Source organism: Trichosurus vulpecula, chromosome 9 (assembly GCF_011100635.1).
Source record: "Trichosurus vulpecula isolate mTriVul1 chromosome 9, mTriVul1.pri, whole genome shotgun sequence".
In the NCBI taxonomy this organism is placed as follows: domain Eukaryota; kingdom Metazoa; phylum Chordata; class Mammalia; order Diprotodontia; family Phalangeridae; genus Trichosurus; species Trichosurus vulpecula.
The window spans coordinates 154,178,538-154,198,687 of NC_050581.1; the positions used below are offsets into that span (position 1 = coordinate 154,178,538).

The following is a 20,150-nucleotide window of genomic DNA, read 5'->3' on the forward strand; positions in this document are numbered from 1 at the left end:
AGTCTGCCACCAATATAAGCCTAGAGCACTGATGGCATCAAGAGATTGTGGCACTGTTAATTCCTTCTGGGCCATGGTCACCCTAAGAGAACAATTGCCCCTTTCGGTCCTTTGCTCACCACACAAAAGGGAGGGCTGGAGTTACAAATCAAGGAGATGTGTCCCTCCACCAAGCCCAGGACACTGAGCCTTGCTTGGTAAATGTGTGTGATCTCATAAAATAACATAATTTGAGAGTCAGAAAGGACCTTGGGAGCTATCCAGTCCACTCGGTAAGGAATACTTACTATAAACCAGATTAATGATCACCTAGCCCTGAAACCCACCAAGAGGAGGGTAGCATCTCAGCCATTTCAGTGCAGACCTTTGTCTAGGGTAATGGAGTCCATAGTAACTCCTCTTCTAAGGTTAAGTTTAGTTGCTATATTTCTCTTTATATCTGACTCCCACCCACCCATTCTTGGGACCATTGGTGTACATTTGGGTTCCTTCATACTGATTTTTTAAAAAAAGTTTACTGATGCCTTTTTTTAATAGTCAACCCCTCACTTTATTGCCTGCAATGCCTTTTCTTTTAAAAACATTAAATAATTTGTTTGTATTATGAACTAAAAAAAGCAGCAATGGACACCAATACTTCCATATACAAAGGCCAGAAAATTGGAATAATATATGAAACTGTGAATCTATAATATACAGATTATTATTTAAAATATATTAGCAGTATATATTAAAATATTTTATCATATGTTACATTTAGTATATATTTTAAAATTTTTATTTTTAATTTCTAATTTCCCCCCCATGACTTTTTAAAAAAAATTATTTTTTTCCAACATACCCCCCCACACCAATTGAACTATCACTTTTAACAAAAAAAAGTCAAGTGAAATGAACAGACAGAGCAGTAATTCGTTTCCCCCCTCCTTTCCAAAAAGAAGGTGTGTTTCATTATCTTTTCTCCCAGAATATGGTCTTTATAATTAACTAATCAAAGTTTATATTTTATAATTAACTAACCAAAGTTCATATGCCCATATTGTCACTGATCTTTATTCATCATGTTTGCTTTGTGTAGCCCAGCCCATCCCAAGCCATAAAAAGTAGCATGGAACAGCTTCTCCTGCTCTACCCACTCCAGCCAAGTTCATTACCCAATCACTTTCTCTGGAGTCCTCCCTAGATCTTAGGGACAATGGGGGGGGGGGCGATGCAGAGGAAGGAGGCTAGCTGCACCACAGGCAAATATCATAGATCACCTATACCTAGATAAGAGACTGTGACAGGAACTCCGGGCTCACACATTTGCTCTTGTATTGACTTCTGATCAGTGAGGCACAACTGTTTCTATCACCCCCTCTTTGCTTCCTATCCCAGCTTCCCTACTTCATCTTAGGTTTCAGTTGTCTAACGTGGAGCAAAAGGTCTCTTCACTGTTATCCAACCAGGAAACTGGGGTGGGGGACGGGGACGCAAGGAATCCTAAAGACTACCTCTGGTCTCCAATCAAGACACTTTAACAGAAGTGAAAATTCATGTACAAGGGGTGAGAAACGGCCTGGCAAACAGTTGAGGCCTGGTCTGGGGGAGTCACTGAAGCAGCTCCTCGCCAGAGATGTTAGAATACCAAATCCTTTTGTGGGGGCGGGGAGGAGGGGCAGATGTTTTGAGTTCCCTATGCATCCTCAGAGCAGTTCCCTCTGACTTCTCTACACCCCACTCCCATGCACCCCCTCTGCTGGAGGCCAAGTCTGAGAGGGAGAAGGCTCCAGCTTGGTGATGGGGAGGAGATCCTTTTGGCCTCCCCTTAGCTTGCTTGTCTTCATATAATGCTGGGCTTCACAGTCCCCCTATGAGGGAGGAACAAAGGCACCTCTTCCAACTCATCCACTACCTGAGCTGGGCAGCTCAACCTGGGCTGCCTCCTGTTCCAGTCTTTGGCACAGCTCCAGACGGTTCCGAAAATAGTGCCGCCAATCTTTGCGTTCCGGGGGCCGGGGCCGGGGCCACAGCCCAAGCCAAAGCGGGGCTCTTCGAGAGTCCTCAGCTCCTAGGACCCTGAGCAGCTGGGGCAGGTCGCCAAGAAGACAGAAACGAGGAAGAGTGCGCAGAGGCTGGGGAATGTCGCCCTTGGCACAGAGCTTACTAAAGAAAGCCAGCAGTGGAGGTCGCGCCCCTCTCGCGGTGCCTGGGCCAGGCTGGAGGCAGCAGTTTAGAGCAGCTCCGAATAGGTCCTGGGGATCCTGGGCACCCCTGGGCCCGGCCCCGGCCTGCCAGCGGCGGTAGAGGTAGCTGCTGGTCCGACTCCAGAGCAGCAGCACCGTGCCCCGCTCCTGTGTCACGCGGGCTTGGGCCCCGCACAGCCAAGGAAGGGGCCCCAAACGGGCCACTCGCTCCCCCTCCCACAGGTCCAGGATCACATCACCGCTGCCTTCCAGGGCCACCCTCAAAAGCTCGGCCAGGGCGCCCACCAGACGGCGGTGCGCCTCGGAGTCTGCAGAGTAGAGTAGCAGTACGGGCCTGGGTCGATGGGGGCCTGTGAAGAGAGCAGGAACAAAGGATAGGGGCAGAATGAGGGAGAGGATTTGGAGATGAGGCACTCCATCCCTCCCTTCCTTTCTAACTCTGGCCTGAGTTAGGGCAGGGACCGCCCATAGCTGAGGACGAATAAGGGAGAGAAGAGTTAGGGCAGAGGTAGGTTTAGCAGTGGGATGGGGAAGGACTTGGGGAGTGGGTGGGGAGACATCTGTTCCCAAAGGGAACCCTGATGCAGGAAGGTCCATATCCCTAAGTCTCTTCCCTTTCTCATACACCTCCTACACTGTCCTGGCCATCTCACCTGTCAGTAGCCTCTGTAAGCCCTGGTAGTTCAAAGCCAGGATGGTCACCAGCAGGGCTGCCCCCATCAGCAGCCCCAGAGCCAGAAGCCCCAAGTGCCTGTGAGAGACTGAACCAGGCAAAGGTGAGGCCAGGATAGGGCTCCCCTATCTTATCCCCTTTGCCATTTCTGACCCTGAGACTTACCATTGGGACACAAAAGGCGCTTCTGAGCATACTGGACATCTGACCGCCACACCTGCCCAGTAAAGGGTCCACAATGAGAATGAAGGTAGGGTAGACAGGAGGGGGGTGGGTATGAGAAAGGTTCATTACCAGAACACAGCCCCCGAAGCTCTGTAAGGGGATGATGAGATCTGACTTCACTGGGCTGGAACCGTTAGGCTATGAGAACAAAGGATACAACGGTCATCCCCATACATGCAAATTTTTGCCATGTTCCTCCCCTCTTTGACAGTGGATAGAGCACACTTGGATTCAAGAAGAACTGAGTTCAAATCCTGCCTCAGACACTTACTAGCTGTAGGACCCTGGGCAAGTCAGTTAAGCTCTGCTTGCCTCAGTTTCCCCATCTGTAAAATGAAGAATGGCCTCTAAGGTTCCTTCCAGCTCTAAATCTATGATTCTATGCCCTTATGATCGGGAATTCTTTGCATCTCCTTTCCACCTACCCTCCTCATTCTTGAGGGGTGGAGTCCAGTCATACCTTCTCCATGAAGCAGTCCCTGATTGCCGCAGCTTGCATTCTCTGACCTCCCATAGCACTGGCAGGATGGTGCAGTGAGAAGTAGTAGGTCTGATGTCAGAGCACATCTATTCAAATCCTAGGGGTGCTACTTACTATGTGATTTTAGGCAAATCCCTTAATCTCTCTAGACCTGAGTTTTCTCAGCTACAGAATAAGGAGGTTGGATATGAAAAGAAACTAGAAGTGAAATGGGGGGGGGGCGGTAGGAGGTGGGATAATTGCAACAAATAGCACCAGGAAAAGTCTTCTTGACTGATTGATTCTACCTAAAATATGTATATCATATATAGTATATTGGTTTGACTATATATAGTATATTGATGCTATCTAAAATATATAGACAAATGTATAGTAATTGACACAAATATAGAACGCCAAAAGTCATTCCTCAGCAGATAACAGACCAAATGATAGCACTGAAGGGTTTCCAAAAGAATTGACAATTACAAATGACCATATGAAAACATGCCTCCAAATTGCCAATAGTAAGAGAAATGCAAATTACAACCACTCTGGTTTCATCACTTAGGCAGCTAGGAGCCCAAGACTGGGAGGCAGGAAGACCTGACTGTGTGTCTGCTAAGTGTCAGGAAGACATTTACTGTGCTACCCTAGCCAAGACATTTCACCTCTCTTTTCTTCGGTTTCTACATCTGTAAAATGGGGATAATAATAGCTCCTACCTCACAGGGTTGTTGTGAGGTCAAATAAGGTCACATCAGTAAAGTACTTTGTAAACCTCAAGGTGCTATTATTATCGTTGTGGCCACAGGTTCCCCACCCCCCCCCTATACCATTCAAATTAGCAAAGAGGATGAAAAATGGGAACAGTAAAAGTTCTGTAGGAGGTGGACCTATAGAAACCTACAGACCCCTTTCTCAGAACAATGTTTTTGGATACATAAAATAAAATACATAGGCTTGCAAAGGTAACAAATCATATTGAAATACAGTTATCAAAAGAATAATTTTAAAAGCCAAGTCCATAGGTCCCTGGTCAAGAACTCCTGCTCTAAAACTTAGGTAAGCAACCTCAAAAGGCATCTGGTCCAACCTCAATGTTCTGTAAGAAGATCTGTATACTGATTCACTCACTGCTTGTGGACATCAGTGGTTCAACTATTCTTAAAAACAATTTGGAATTACATGAGAAAATAACTATACTGTCCATATCTTTGACCCAGCAGTCCTGCTACTGGGCATATACCTAAAGGAAGTCAATATATATCAAAATATTTATAGCAGCACTCTTTGTGCCAGAGACAAAGAAATGGAGGCAAAGTGAGAACTCATCAACAGGGGAATAGCTAAAAAAAAACCCCAACAACCTTATGGTATATGAATATAAAGATGCCTGATTGTATAGTAGAAATTATGAACATGAGGGAATTCAGAGAAACATGGAAAGATTTGTATGAACTGATGCACTGTGAAATAGGCAGGCCCAAGAGAAATAGAGATAATGGCTAAATGAAAAGATTACTAAAAGGAAGCCAACTCCGAGTGATAGAAAAAAAAAACATAGAAGGTCCTGGAGGACAGATAACAAAATATACCTCCCTTGACTCAGCAGAGAACTGGAATACTACTAAAACAAAATACAGCATGTCACCCAAGATAGTCATTCTAAGATATATTTTCACTTAGCTGTTTCTCTTTGTTACAAGGGAGAGTTTGCCCTAGAGGGGTAATGAAATGAAATAACCATGGTATAAAAATCAAAGGTATACATAAAAAGGCATATATGTAAAAAAAAAGAGCTGCCCAAATGTATGGATCAGATTCTGCTCCTTGCTGAGGACTGACCAAAGTGAGTAGACACAACCTTCAGAGGGCAGAGGCGAGACTTCTAAGACACCATTCTCAAGCTTAATACATCCTAAAGATGTTCCACTGCCTTACAACATCTGGGTTACATTAGAGGGATGGTGATAAAAGATGGAGGTGGCTGTGGCCATGGAATAAAGCAGAGAGGATGTGTGTATATGTGCATGTAAATACAAAATGGGCCATGGATGAACAGTTGGCTAGACCAGTGATTGACCAAGTGAAGTGGTGGGAGAGGGTTGAGGGATTGGATCACTTGCCATTTGTCACAGTCTAGTAAGTTCACAGATGTGTCAGGAATTGAAAAGTTAGGAAATACTGTTCTAGACAAACTAACAGAAGTCAGAGTCCAAAATAGAGGTTTTTAACTCTTATGGTGCCACAAACCCCTTGGGTGTCTGGTGAAGCCTACAGGCATCCTTTTCAGAGTAATGTTTTAGATGCATAAAACAAAACACATAGGTTTGCAAAGATAATACATTATATTGAAATACGATTATCAAAATTAATTTTTAAGTTCATGGCTCTTGGATTAAGAGCCCCTGCTCCGAGATTTGATAAGAAACTTCAAAAGGCACCTGGTCTGGCCTTGCACCAAACAAGAATAGCTTCCCTAGCATCCCTAACAAATGGCCATTCAGTCTTTGCTTGAAAACCTTAATGGACAGGGAGGTCAGTCACCACCTTCCACTTTTGAATGCTCTGATTATTTGAGATAAAACCAGCCTTTCTACAGCTTTCCCTCATGGCTTCTGGTTCTGCTCTTTGGTGCCAGACAGAACAAGACTCTTCCCTCTTTCACATAATAACCCTTCAAATGCTTGACAACCACATCTCTTTCTAAGTCTTCTCTTGATAAAGGGCAGAAGGATAACTAGACAAAGTATAAAGGTAAACAAAGGTACTGCAGTGAAGAGCTTCATGGTTTCTCCCTAATATTAACATCCCCCACCCACTCACTCACACCCCTTGTGCTAGTCGCTAGTTCTCAAGGGGTGAAGGAAATGCTGGAACCTGGGAGAGTCAGGGGAAACAAAGGTTCTGGCTACTGGAGGAGATGGCAGAGACTGGTCTAGGCTTCAGGGGCTGTACCTGGCTGACAGTGTAAATAGGCAGCTGTGGGTTGTAATGTTCCATCCCTGGGAGGCACCAAGCAGCACTGAAAGCAGCTGGGTTCCTTGAGTGGAAGTGCAGGACTAGTTGTTGGTACTGGACATTCATGCTTACGTTCCAGGAGGAGGCTGTAAAGGGGTGAGTTACAGAGTTACACAGAGGGTGAGTTTTACACCAGTCGTTAGGATGGGGTTGGGGGTGAGAAGCAAAGGTGTAACTAGAGGATTGGTACACTCACAGCTGAGTGAAGGTTAAATGGGGGGTGGGGTGGAGATGAGGGAAGATCACAAGCTCACCATTCCTATGGGGGCATTCAACATGGGTACTATTCCCAAGAGAGAACTAGGGAAGAAAGGAAAAGAAAATCACCAGGATGGAGGTGGAAGGAGGAAAGAGACATATTTCTCCTTTCATGTGACCTTGCCATCCCCTGCTTAACCAAAGCACCAACTCTCCTTTTTCCCAGAAATTTCTGCTGCTAGTCATACCTTGAAGCAAAAATGTGGGTGCAAATCAACCTTTTCCAAAACGTACCACTGTTGGGAGAGAAAGGAGTCAGATGGGAGAAGTTCTAACCCCCACTCACTCCAGGGTCATGAGATGCTGTTCATCTCATGCTGTGGGGCTACGTTATAATATATTGAAAGCTCCTTAATGTTAGTGATGAAAAAAATCTGCTCTCTCCTTCTCTCCCTTCCCCTCTCCCTCCCATTCTCTCCTTTCTCCCTTTACCCCCACCCCATCTCTCTCTCTCTCTCTCTGCTTCAGTCTGTCCCCTTCTTCCCCCCATCCCACTTCTCCCTTACCCCCTCTGACTCAGAGACTGTAGCATTGGGAAGGTCTTCACAGGGACTGTGCCAGCTCTGTTTCTGGCACAGGGAGGCCTTGAGCTTCACTGGGCAGCGCAGGGTTAGGGTCATGGCCATCTGGTCCTGGTAGCTGTGGTCAGTGAACTTCACTGATCTCCAGAAGTCCATGCTGTCTGTGGGCAAAAGGTCTCCTTGTGAGTTGTTTGCTCACCCTCAGGCCCATCTCTGTTTCATCCTACCAACTCCCTGATCTCCTTGCCTCCACCCCAGATCCAAGATCATTTCTCTGTTTTGGTGCTAGTGTGATGGATAAAGCAGATTGGGCCATCCCAATGTCTTTCATAACTGATCCAACCCTAGAGCTAATGGCTCCCTGACATGTATCCTCTGCTCCCCACAGTCCAGTCTGCCCCTTGTCTTCTCCTTCCTCCACTGCCACACTCAGACCATATTCCCAGCTCAGTGAATTTATCATTGCTGTCCTTTCTCCACTAACTATTCAATACTATCCACACTTCAAAGCCTAGCTCAAATCCCTCTGTTCCCACAAAGCAGTCCTGGATGGAGCCAGCCCACCTGGTTTTCTTCCTTCTTTAAAATCTTAGAACATTTACAGTTTGTACCATACAATTGGTCTCTTCCTTATTTACTATCTTGTACTGTGTGCCATTTCATAACACTCATTGAACAAATATTTATTGAGTAGATGGCACTATATAGCCTGTCTCCCCATCTAGGCTACAAGGAGGGAGAAACAAGTATGGCCTCCAAGGTGATGTTTATCGACTGACTTATTAGAGCATCAAGAGACAAGTGCCACTGCCATCTTCTTTCCTGTTCCTAAGGTGCAAAAACAATGACACCTCCACCCACCCACCCCAACCCCCAAGTCCCTGTGATAATGTCATTTGGAGGGAGTTCATCCTTTGAGTGAAAGACTGGGGTGAGGTTTGTGTGGGCCACTCACAGACTTCAGGTTGGTCTTTCAAGGGGCACCGCTTCCTCCGAACACTATCCTGGTGCAGGTATGCTGCCTGACGGAATGAAGTGGGGTGGTGTTGGATGCTTGGAGAGGCACACTTCTTTATACCACCTTGACCCCAAATCCACATTCATCTATTCCCATTAGAATCCAATTCTCTGGGGCCAGAGATAAAGAACTAGAGTATGCACTCAACATCTAAGAAGGGGACCCACACAAATCAAGAGAACCCAACTCCTTGAAGGAGAGGAAAGATCAGTAGGCGGGGAGGCAAAATAAAATCTGAGTAATGATAATAGCTGACATCGAATTTCCTTTTTTCCACCAAGAACTGTGTCACATCTGGGTTGGTTACCACCCTCACCATTTGGGCTCCATCTCCCCACCCCCAGTCTCATTTCAGCAATACCTCTTGAGGCATTCATTGTCTTCATGTTGCCCCCACCTCCCTGACCAAGGCCACCTAATGTAGTGCTCAGCAGAACCTCCGGCCTGCAGTCCTGCTACTCTCCCTTTGCATTCAGTGTATTTACCCATCAGCCACCTGTTACATCATGTCCTGCCCCATCCTGACATGTTCCATAGCTTCAGGATCTTGTTCTCTCCTTTTCCATCTCATTTTATCAGCTAATCATGTGAAGTTGGGAGGAGGGGAATGGTCACTTGAAATCAAGATCATCCCTTCAAATGACCCCAGTGGAGACTAGGTCAGTTCCAGTTCTCAACTCCTAGGACAACTTAATAAATGATCATTGACTATTGACTATTGAGTCAACATTCTGAAGCAAAACTGGCACCCAGATCAGTCCTAGATTGGGTGCAAGAGACAAAGTGGTATGGTGAATCAGAAATATTGGAGTTCAGGTAACCCCCTCAGACACTAGCTGTGTGACCCTAGGCCAGTCACAACCTCTTTAAGCCTCCGTAAATTGGGGACAATAATATAACCTACTACAACAGGGTTATGACGATCAAAGGAGAAAGTATACACAGCACTTTGGAAACCTGAAAATGCAATATAGATATTAGCTTCTCATCCTAGACTGGCCATCCCCGGCAGGCCCTTCCTCAACCTCCCATGGATGGGTGAGAAGTAAGTCTCCAGACATAGAGACGATGAGGGCCAGGAATAGTCAATAATCCACTGGGCACTATGGAGAATTAAAAGTACACGTATGCCCCTGTCAAAGTCTCAGCAACACCACCTCTCACCTCTATGCAAAGACAGGGCAGCAGAAACTCATAGGGCAGCTGGACCGTGTGACCTCCAGACACAGTCTCCTGTAGGAGAAGCAGAAAGGGGAGGAAAGGAGGATGCCTGAGGAAGGGCAGGTGCATTCTGGATGGGCATCCCCCAGCCAGTGGGGAGGATCTGGAAGCTTAGGGGTTGAGGCAGAGGGAAGTAGGACCTAGGCTTGAAAATTCCCCATGACAGTTGGTTACATAGATCTAATTTTGTTGCACTGCTAAATACTCTTTCTTTTTCCTCTGAAAAAATTGCTGTCCTTGGGGAGGGTCTGTATTTTAATAGTTTAATAGTCTGTAGTTTAATAGCATTTTGCTGTCTGGGTGCCTGACAATTATGTTGTGGGGAAAGGACTAGAGGTTATGTAAGAAGAGACTACGGCTGGATTGTCCTACCCCCAGGGCTGCTCACAGGAGGCAGACTGACTTCCCTGATGGAAACAGCCAGAACCAGGAGGTTGGATGCCAGGATTACCAGGCTAGCACATATATGATACGTCCATGATCCTGTGAGGTCCTCATAACCACTGCCTGGTCTCAGAGGTGACAGCTGCGAGCTATTGGGGGATGAAACTCATTGGAGCACTGGGAGATAGGCTAACTCCTAGAAGAATTCACCTGGAGAGCATAGGGTGCCAGACATATGGCAGTTTGGAAGAAGACTGGACAAGGAAGTCAGAAGGCCTGAGTTCTAGTACCATCTAGTGACACTAACTCACTGAGTGACCATGATTAACCTCCTTGGGCCTTAGTTATGCTTATCTAAAAATGGGATTAATAATTCCCATTCTACTGGTAATGAAGAATGATGCCCATTTCCTGACAGATAAGTAATGGACTTAATATGCAGAACAAGACACACATTTCTGGACATGACCAATGAAAGAATTTGTTTTGTTTGACCATCCTTATTTATTATATGGGGTTTGGTCTTCCTTTTTTGGTGGGGAGGGGAAATGGGAAGGAGAAAAAAATAGTTGCTTGATAATTGAAAAAAAATTAATTAAAAAAACAAAACAAACAAAATTATCCCTGTCCTACTAATTTCACTAGGGTCCTATGAAGATCAAAGGTTAATAATATGTATGAAAGGGCTTTGAAAAACCTAAAGCACTACGCAACTATAGGCCGATGTTATAAAGAATTTCTCCAGTCTTTTTCACCTCAAAACCTTGGCTGGAATTTCAGCCTCATTGCCTGTCACAGTTCCAGACTCAGCAACATTTCAAAGATCGGGTGTCATGCTGTTAACCCTTGCTTGGCCAGAGTCATAAAGTCACCAGAAATGCCCCCCCTTAAAAATATGCCCTCCATAAACTTTATAAAGTCATTACTAGGGCCAACATTGATGGGTTTAATTATAGAGAAAAATTTTTAAATATTTGAACAATGGGAGCAAAAAGCCTAAGATAAAAAGAAAAAATAAGAGAAAAAACAAAAACATTTATGAACACTATATTGGGCACATCTTGACTTCCAAAACATACAGAGAATTGATAAAAGGGCAGCAAAGAATAGCAGACGGGGTCAGCCTAGGGTCAGGAAGACCTGGGTTCAGGTCCTGCCTCAGCATCTGGATGGTACATAGGTGACCATAAGGAAATCATTTAGGCTCACAGTGCCCCAGGCAAGTCCCTAGGTAACTTAGATATGAGATAGAGCTCTGAATCAGGGGGAGGTCTTTCCATTCCAAGAGAACCCCACACTAATGAAATCACAGATCTGGATCTCCAGCTCCCCCACAAAAAAGGAGGTAAACGGTAAAAACACACCAAGTTATTAATAGTTAAAAAAGATGGAGAGACTATTCATAAAAACCAGTAATAGAACTGGAGAACAGATAACGAAATTTTCCCCTCTTCTCATGGCAGAGCATAGGGGAAAGAAGAGTATATACATTGTCAGATACAGTCATTACATCTATGGTGTATATATATATATGTATGTATACACACATATACACACACATGTGTGTGTGCATGTGTGTGTGCATATATACATACACATGCAGAGAAAGAGAGAGAGTTACAAGAAAGGTTGGATATGTCCAATGATTTTCAGAAATCATTGTGCTGTATAGACAAAAGGCATCCCAAAATGCTTTTTTAAATAAAAGTTCTGAAAGGGAAAAGTAGGCAATTTATGGAAAAAGAAAGCAAAAAGTAAATAAACATGAGGAAACATCTGATCTCACTAATAATTTTTGGGGGGAAGCAATCAGAATTTAAGTGACTTGTCCAGAGTCACACAGCTAGTAAGTGTCTGAGGCCAGACTTGAACTCTGGTCCTCCTGACTCCAGAACCAGTACTCTATCTACTGCAGCACCTAGCTGCTCCCAAGAATTAAAATAATTAAAAGAGATGAGAAGGAAAACTACAAAGTACCTCCACACATGCATTAAATTATCACCATTAAATTTTAAAAGAGAGAGAAAACCAGTGGTGCAGGCATACTCTCCAGGGCTAAGCAGATAGCATTTCTGGAAAGCAAACTGGCCCAGTGTGACAAAATTGGTGATGCCCTTTGACTTGGTGATCCATCCCACAGTTGGGACTACATACCAAGAAAAAAAACTGAAGTGAAGAAAGGTCTCTATGTACAAAGATTTTTACAGCAGCACTAGTTAGAACAGTGAGACTCAGGGCAGGAAGAGATGTGAGTTATTGAAAAGTTGCTCCCTGGATTTGGAATCCAGGGGCTTCTATCTCTACTGCAAGCACCCGTGTGACCAACCTGGGCCCAAGGTAAAATGAGATGGATGGACTATATGGCCTCTGAAGTCATTCTAAGCTTGAAATCCCACTTATGTATATATGTATGTATATGTATGTAGGTACATATAGGATAAGTTACAGATGAGATGGAGATCTGCATTTACACGTTATTTAAAAATTGGAAACTTCACAAAAAGCACAACTTTTTTTAAAGCTGAGGTTCATTGGAGCTGATAAGCACCTCTTTTTTTCCCATGCTTTTAAAATTCTGAATTCAACACAAAAAAACACCCCAAGATAATTTCTATTACAAAGTAGAACACAAAAAAGTATAGGAAACTATAAACATCTATTTCATACTCCTTGTTTTAAAAAAAAAAGACAACATAACTTTCAAAATTATCTTGTTTGTCTGTTTCCTTCCATTCATTCTCTTCTGTGCATTCAAAAAAAAGTTTCAATATTCTTTATTTTTCAACATCACCAATGCCACCTCCTCTCCCCTCTTCCACATACCATTTCTATTAAAAACAAAAGGAAAAAAAAAACCCACCCTGTAACAAATTAGCATAGGTAAAACAAATCCCTTCGTGGCCATGGCCATGTTCCTTCTGAACCCTAAGGTCATACTTTCTCTGTCAGGGAGGGGACTCACAGGAGAAGTTTCTCCTGGAAATGCATCTACACAAATTCTCAGCAGGTTCAGCCTATCATATTTTATGCAATGACTTTCATGACATAAGGGAACAGAGAGAGACTGTCTGGGAAAGGGCAGGAGAGGGTAGACATAATAAATAATAAATAGCCCTTGAAGAACAGATATGAGAAAATGAAGAAAGATGGGATTTTGCTTAAGGCCTTGTGAGACCCTGCCATAAAGACATTATTCTCTCCTGGAAGACACTGGAGTAGTAAAAAAAGCACTTGGCCTTGGAGTCAGAAGACCTGGGCTCAGATTCCAGTCCCTCCACTGTGGGCAGCCAATATAATTCAAATCACCTAAGCTCTCTAGATCGCAGTTCCCTCATCTATAAAATGGACATAATCTATACTTGCACTATATACATCATTTGGTTATTACAAAGAAAGCACTTTTAAAACTCTAAATTGCTACATAAAAGTGAGTTCTTTGTAGGGTTATTTTCTTCTCCCTTCCCTGAGAATGCCCTCCAGGTATCCTCAGGCCCTATGGTCTGTCTGGCCAAGGGACTGCATTTTTTTTTTACCTGTTTGTGGAAGGGACTGCTCAGTTCCTCACACTCAAATACCCACTGGTGGCACAGCCTCACGCTGATGTCAGGGCCCGGTAGGGCTGTGACCCCAATAGCCCTCTCTCTCAGCAGCAGCACAAAGGAGAACTCAGGCCCTGGAGGAAGCAGATGGAGCAGCCCTGACCCTCAGCTCATAATAGGCCCAGGCAGGCTGGATCACTGAGGCATGGGCACTCTCTGGGAGTCTACTCCCAGCCCAGCCCACCTCTCCAGAAAGCATACCCTCATGCTCACCTCTGCGCCTTTGGGAACCAGGCAGCTGTAGAGTCCCATCCACTGTCTCTGGAGGGCTGAGCTGGGTCCTTTTTAAGCGTAGCCCAGAGCTGGGCCTAGCTGGGAAGGAGACAGCAACATGGTGGGCCTGTCTAGCCAGGCAGCAGTCACATAGCAACTTCCACTGAGGACAAAAGACAAGACAATCTTCTATGTGTGTTGTCTGCACCAGTAGAAGGTGAACTTCTTGAGGGCACAGACCATGTTTTTGTCTTTCTTCCTATCTCCATCACATTTTACCCCATAGGCACTTTACATACACATTTATTGATGATCGTTATGAGCCATAAAGCACAATAGCCTTGAACTAGACATCACAGATCCGACCCACCCTTCCTGTTGAATACCTCTGGGGCCACAGGTAAGTCACTCAAGGCCTGTTTTCCTATCTGTTAAATGAGAAAAATAATCCATGTCATCCTTCCCTTCCCACATCTTCCACCTAAACAGTAAGAGGATAGGATGTGTCAATAAAAGCAAGAACGCTTTGGGAATAAAAACATTAGAGAGATCAGGGCACAGATAAGCTGCAGAGTAAAGGGGGCGAGAGAATGGTGGAAGAGACAGGGTACCTGGGCAGCGGTTGGCATCCTGAGCCTCATGCAGAGCAGGAATTTGTGGGACTTGTGAGATTTCCTCACTAGAAAGTGAAGCCAGGGTTTTTGAAGACCTGAGGATGGGGTAGGAGAAAAGCATCACTGGGGATATATAGCCCCTTCAGTGGTCATAGGACAGAATTAGAGCTAAAGGGAACTTCAGAGACCAGGTAATCTAACCTCCTCATTTTACAGATGAAGAAACTGAGGCCAGAAGAGATTTTTGATTTGCCCAAGATAACATAGCTAATAAATATCTGAGTCAGGATTTAGACCCAGGTCCCCCTGACTCCAAATGTGAAATTCTAGCCTCTACCCCTACTCTGCCTCCTTTTTCTAATGAAGCATACTGGATATTAGAAATCGTTGGGCCAGCTAGGTGGCACAATGAGTAGAGCACCAGCTCTGGAGTCAGGAGGACCTGAGCTCAAATTTGATCTCAGACACTTGACACACTTACTAGCTGTGTGACCTTGGGCAAGTCACTTAACCCCGATTGCCTTGCCTTCCCCCTGCAAAAAAAAAAAAAGAAATTGTCATTTGGAGATACAGCATGGTGAAATGGATGTAATCCTGGCGTTGCAGACAGGAAGACTTGGTCTGGCATCCCATCTCACAGACATGATCTTGGGCAAGTCATGTATCCTCCTCTCTCAGCCCTCACAGGTTGTAGTGAGGAGCAAATAAGATACTGTACATAAAGCACTTTGTCAACTTAAAAGTGCTCAATAAAAGTTGTGAACTTTAAAAATCCAGGAGAAAGATGGGGCTACTATGGGAGGGCAGACTAAAAAGACTGAACCTCCTTGTAGATCATCTTAGCATTTTACACTTCAGACCAATCCAAGTCAGTAGTCTGGTTAGACAGGGCCTCTTGCCCCAGAATGGGCAGGGAGGTGGGACATGTGGGTAGAAATAACCAGAATGACAGATAAGTTCAGTAAATACCACTCCCAACTTCAAAAGTTTCCACCAACCCACATGGTTACTCTTTCCTGGCCTACTCATTACAGATACATCAAGAAAAGGCTCCAGCTCTCTAGACCTACCTTGAGAAAATATCCCACAGACTCTAACTTTCCTGGGCCATTCAGAGCCAGCCTGAAATGTTCTCTGCAGGCCTGGGTGTCTGAGATTAAGCATGTTTTTTTCATCCTACGTAACTGAAACCAACATCAAGATGGTGGATGGAATGGGATGACAGCCAAATGACCAGGGCATACGAATCCTCAAAACCTTGGTCCACTAAGTCAGGGTGACCACTGCTGGCTGTTTCCCTGCCCCCAAGCCTGGAATTCTCTCCTTCTTCATCTTTACCTCTGACTTCTTTCAAGACCCTGCTAAAATTCTACCTTCTTCAAAAAGCTTTTCTTGATCTCTGGTGATTATCTCAACTTACCCTGTGTATATCTTGTTTGTACATAATTGTTTGCATGTTGTCTCCCTCTTTAGACTGAGATTCTTATTCTTGAGAGTAGGAGCTGTCTTTTGCCTCTTTTTGCATCCCTAGCACTTAGTCTAGTGCCTGGCACATAGTAGGTACTTCATAAATGTTCGTTGACTGACCTAGGTTCTGTCTCTGTGCCTTTTGATCTTAGACCTAACATAGTCTATAAAACTTCAAAAGGTATAGAAAGGTTCCCAAATCCCAGTGTATTAAAACTAAGTTGGAGAGCACCACTTAAAGATTGCAGGAGGTAAACTGAGGCTAAATAAAAGGAGGTTCTGCGTTACACAGAGAACTCAGGAAAGGCAAATTCATGACTCAAAGAATCGCTAAAGACTGAAAATGTAAAAAATTTCAAATAAGATTTGAAAGATACAGAGGATCATTTTGGCATATCCTTAATCTGTTTAGAGTTCACAAAGGGAAAGCAAACACATTCTTCTGCAGGTAACACAGTAGAAAGAGTAATAAACTGGGAAATGGGAGATGTAAGTATCACAAGTCCTGGGTCAACCACTAATTAGCCATGTGACCTTGAACTGAGATTTTCCCTCTCCAGGCTTTGAGTTTCCTCATCTATAAAAGGAAGGCATTGAGCTAGATGATCTCTGAAGTTCCTTCCAGCTCTAAAATCCTATGATTTCATGATCTTACAGGATCTTTGGATTCCTATAAGAGACAAAGTAGGACTCAAAGGATCCTAGGTTTGAACTAAGATCCCACATATTAATCCCCCATTACTAACATTATTTCTCAAGATATCTCTCTTCCCTTCCCATGTGCCCACTCACTAAAGGTGAATGGATTATCTAATAGCTTTAGTCTTACTCCAGTTTATCCAGTGGCAACTGACTGGTCCCAAAGGGCAATCCTTCTATCCTAGGGATCTGTTCTCCATACCTGGCATGTTCAAAACAAGTTGGATGTGGAAGCAGAGTGGGCATCGCCACACCAGAGTGCACTGTGACCTTTTGGACAAGACCCCATTCTGGTGAAGCTCAAGAGCAGGACTTTCTGCAAGGGATTAGGAAGGGGGACAAACGTTGGGGACTCAGGTACATTTACTTCTCTATACGGACAGGAGAAACTAGTTCAGGCTCAAGAGTAGGGAGCACTGGAGACTATAAAGACTTGAAACAAGTATTTTTTTTTACAAAAGAGAAAACAGACTCACCGATAAAATTGTCATCCTGCCAGGATTGGGGGCCCAGGGATCAGGGTGGAAAGGAAGGAAAAGAGGCATTAATATAAAGGCTCTCAGAGAAACACTAGCCCAGGATCTTTGTCCCAAATTGCCCAGTGGAAAAGTCATTGGCTACCATCCCACCCACTTAGGTCATCTGCTGGTTCCACCCTGAATGTGCCAGAAACCCACCACCAGCACCTTGAAGTTGTGGTCCAAGCAGAGACTTTGGGGGCAGGAAAGGGGGAAAAAGCGGAAGCAGAGAATGAAGTTGAAGAAAATCTTTGCCAGACGGAGGGCAGGTGGAGAAGGAGGGGCAAGGGTTGTCCCCAGTGCTTCATGTCCTTACCATGTGGGAAGACTGAAAACAACAGGGCCCCCACCAGTTCACATGAGAGGACCTGCTCCCAGCAGAGCCAGAGAGGCTGATGAGAAGAAGCAAGGTGGAAACAAGGAGGGGAGCCCCTGGCAGCAGGCTCCCCATGAGCCTCGGAGAGATCAGCGCACTGGGAACATGGCTGCATTGCTGGAGATGTGCTGCCAGGTGTCCCTCTTCGGTACAGGACGCTCCAGCCCGAGCCTGTCCCTGTGCCTGCCCTGAAGCTCCTCCTCAGCTGCTCACCAGCCGGCCAAACCACATTCCTTTTCTTCCGAGCTAGGGCTTGTTCTGAAAAGAAGTTCTGCTCCCAGTTCCAGAAGAGCCAAAGGCCTCCAGACGCTGATTTGCCCTCGAGGGTGGAGCAGGTAGGTGGATGACAGGGTCCAAGTTTAAGGAAAAGGTTGGGCTTCGCCCACAGACAGGGAGGAGTGTCTGCCAAGGGTGGCTCTCTGACCTCTCCCGCCCCTCACCTTCACCTGGAGCCCTGATTTTTTCACCTGTCTGTCTTGCAGCCCTAAATCTCTGAAGTGAAAGATCTCGAGGTACGAACACAGCACTAAGATCTTTCCACTCTAATTCTGGGGAGGTCCTTGCCCTCTCGTCTCTCAATCCAGCCCAACAAGAACTAATTTCCTTTCTCCTGTTATCCTATGGATCTCTTTTTGGTCTGGGTACTCTGGAGAAAAGTCAGAGGGACCCAGAACCTCAAGGCCCCATTTCTCCAGGCAGCTGAGTTCAGGCAGTTCCAAAATTTGCCCCTGAGCCCTGGAGATAGGGGAGGGGCCCATGTACGATACTGACCTGGTTTCCTGCGGTTTCCTGTGCTGGAAAAAAAAGGTGGGGGAGGGGGCTGACAAAGTTCCATCATTTGTGGGGACCCTACCATCCCACAGTTTCCGCCTTCTCGTGCCCCATTCAAACAGCCTCAGGCCCCACCTTTCAAATAAACATCTATCCAAAGAAGTTTGGAAGACATCTACTGAGCTGTTATTTTGTGAGTGCCAGGAGCCTGCCAAGGCAGTTGAGAGAACAAAGATACCTGGGGGGCAGGATGGTGCAAGATCATCTGATTTGGACTCAGGACATGGGTTGGAATCTTATTTCTGCTACTGTCTAGCAAATGACCTTGGGCATGTAATTTTCCTGCTCTGAGACTCACCTTCATCTGTAAAATCAGGAGACTTGGATTTGGTGATCTCTAAGCTCCTTCTGGGTTCTAAGGTCTAGCATCTCTTGTCTTGTGGCTTCACACCTCAACCTCCGAGACCATCAGTACTGTGATAAATGCTTAATAAATGAAGGAAGGAAGGAAGGAAGGAAGGAAGGAAGGAAGGAAGGCAGGCAGGCTATTCTGAACCAGGGGTATGCCCCTACCTCCTGAAGTTGGGAAAACAGACAGGAAAGTGATGTTAGAGGTCTTGTAACCTAGATTTGACTGCTTACCATAAATGGAAGGAGTGCAGACAGAAAAGGGGTGGATAGCTGGATGGAGCGTAGGAAACAATGACTTTTATGAGATGGCAGGGATTGTTGGCAGGTGTCAGTAAGGGGGAGGGGAATAGAAGGGAATAAGCATTTACTCGTCACCTAATACGTGCCAGACCATATGCTAAGCACTTTTTTGGATTCTCACAACCCTGGGAGGTGGTTGCCGCTATTATCACCATCTTACAGTTGAGAAAATTGAGACAAACAGGGGTTAAGTGACTTGCCCAGGGTCACGTAGCTACTAAGTGTCTGAGGCAGGATTTGAACTCTGGTCTTCCTGACTCTAGGCCGGGTGCTCTATTCACTGCATCAACCAGCTATTTACAGTCAGAAGAATGCTAATAAGGGTAAATAAAGGATGCTTTCTGCCTGGGAGAAAGGCTTTCTCCACAAGAACATGGGAGTGAGCTGGTTAACCTTTCAAAGACAGTACCTCTCATCTGTTAGCTTGTATCATAATCAAATGGCCCAGATTTCATACTCTAACCTGTTCCTAACCCATGTATGCTCTGGCCCAGAAATAAGAGGGCCCTGGGCCTCTTCAGTTATACCAGCTCCCAAGGTACCAACTCTATGAGCACCTGCTGCTTTAATGAGATCCAACAGAGGAATGTGAAGGGGTAAGTTTGCCTAGTGCATATCTGTTTAACACTGCTCCAGTTAGTCTAATTGGTGCCTTTACTTTTGTTCTTCTGGAAGACAACCAAGTCCTAGGAAACTCGAGGAAAGAAGCCTCAACAGGGAGACCCAGTCTTATCTTGTAGTCATCTCCATTGGTTGGGCCTTGATCCTTTTGCTGAAAGGATGAATCAACTAGCTTCCTTGGTTAGGGTGACAGAAGTAATCTGAGTTTCTCCGCCATTACGCTATTGAATATATTCAATGATGCTTCATCATTGATTTGGTTAATAGGGAGTAACACCTGTTATAAAGGAGGCTTCTATTCAGTGAAGGTAATTAGGAAATAATTGATGTAGAAAATATTCTAGCAATAAAGCATTTCTAAAGTAATGTCATTGAGGTAGATGACAATTCATTTAATTCTTATTCCTTCCCAAACAACTGGAATGCTCAAATACCTAGTTTCTTTCCCCAAGTACAACTGATGTTCATAAGGATTTGATACATGAACCTAAATTCAAAAAAGGAATTATGCTTCTCATGTCATAGCTAGTACTGTGTATTTTAACTCCATTTTAATTTGTAAAAATTTGGCAATCTACATATGATTACGCA

General features: G+C 44.8%; 1 protein-coding gene across 1 annotated transcript; it reads right to left on the bottom strand.

Annotated features, from left to right (window-relative positions):
• Nucleotides 1-1,883: 1,883 nt before the first annotated feature.
• On the bottom strand, nt 1,884-17,571 carry IL17RE (interleukin 17 receptor E). Its single transcript, XM_036739225.1, is given in 16 exon segments — nt 1,884-2,536; nt 2,840-2,947; nt 3,025-3,076; nt 3,154-3,222; nt 6,506-6,654; nt 6,823-6,868; nt 7,015-7,062; nt 7,333-7,547; nt 7,579-7,632; nt 8,303-8,369; nt 9,530-9,598; nt 13,504-13,643; nt 13,783-13,945; nt 14,394-14,491; nt 16,765-16,878; nt 17,397-17,571. Coding segments are annotated over 16 exon segments (2,220 nt in total).
• Nucleotides 17,572-20,150: the final 2,579 nt, after the last annotated feature.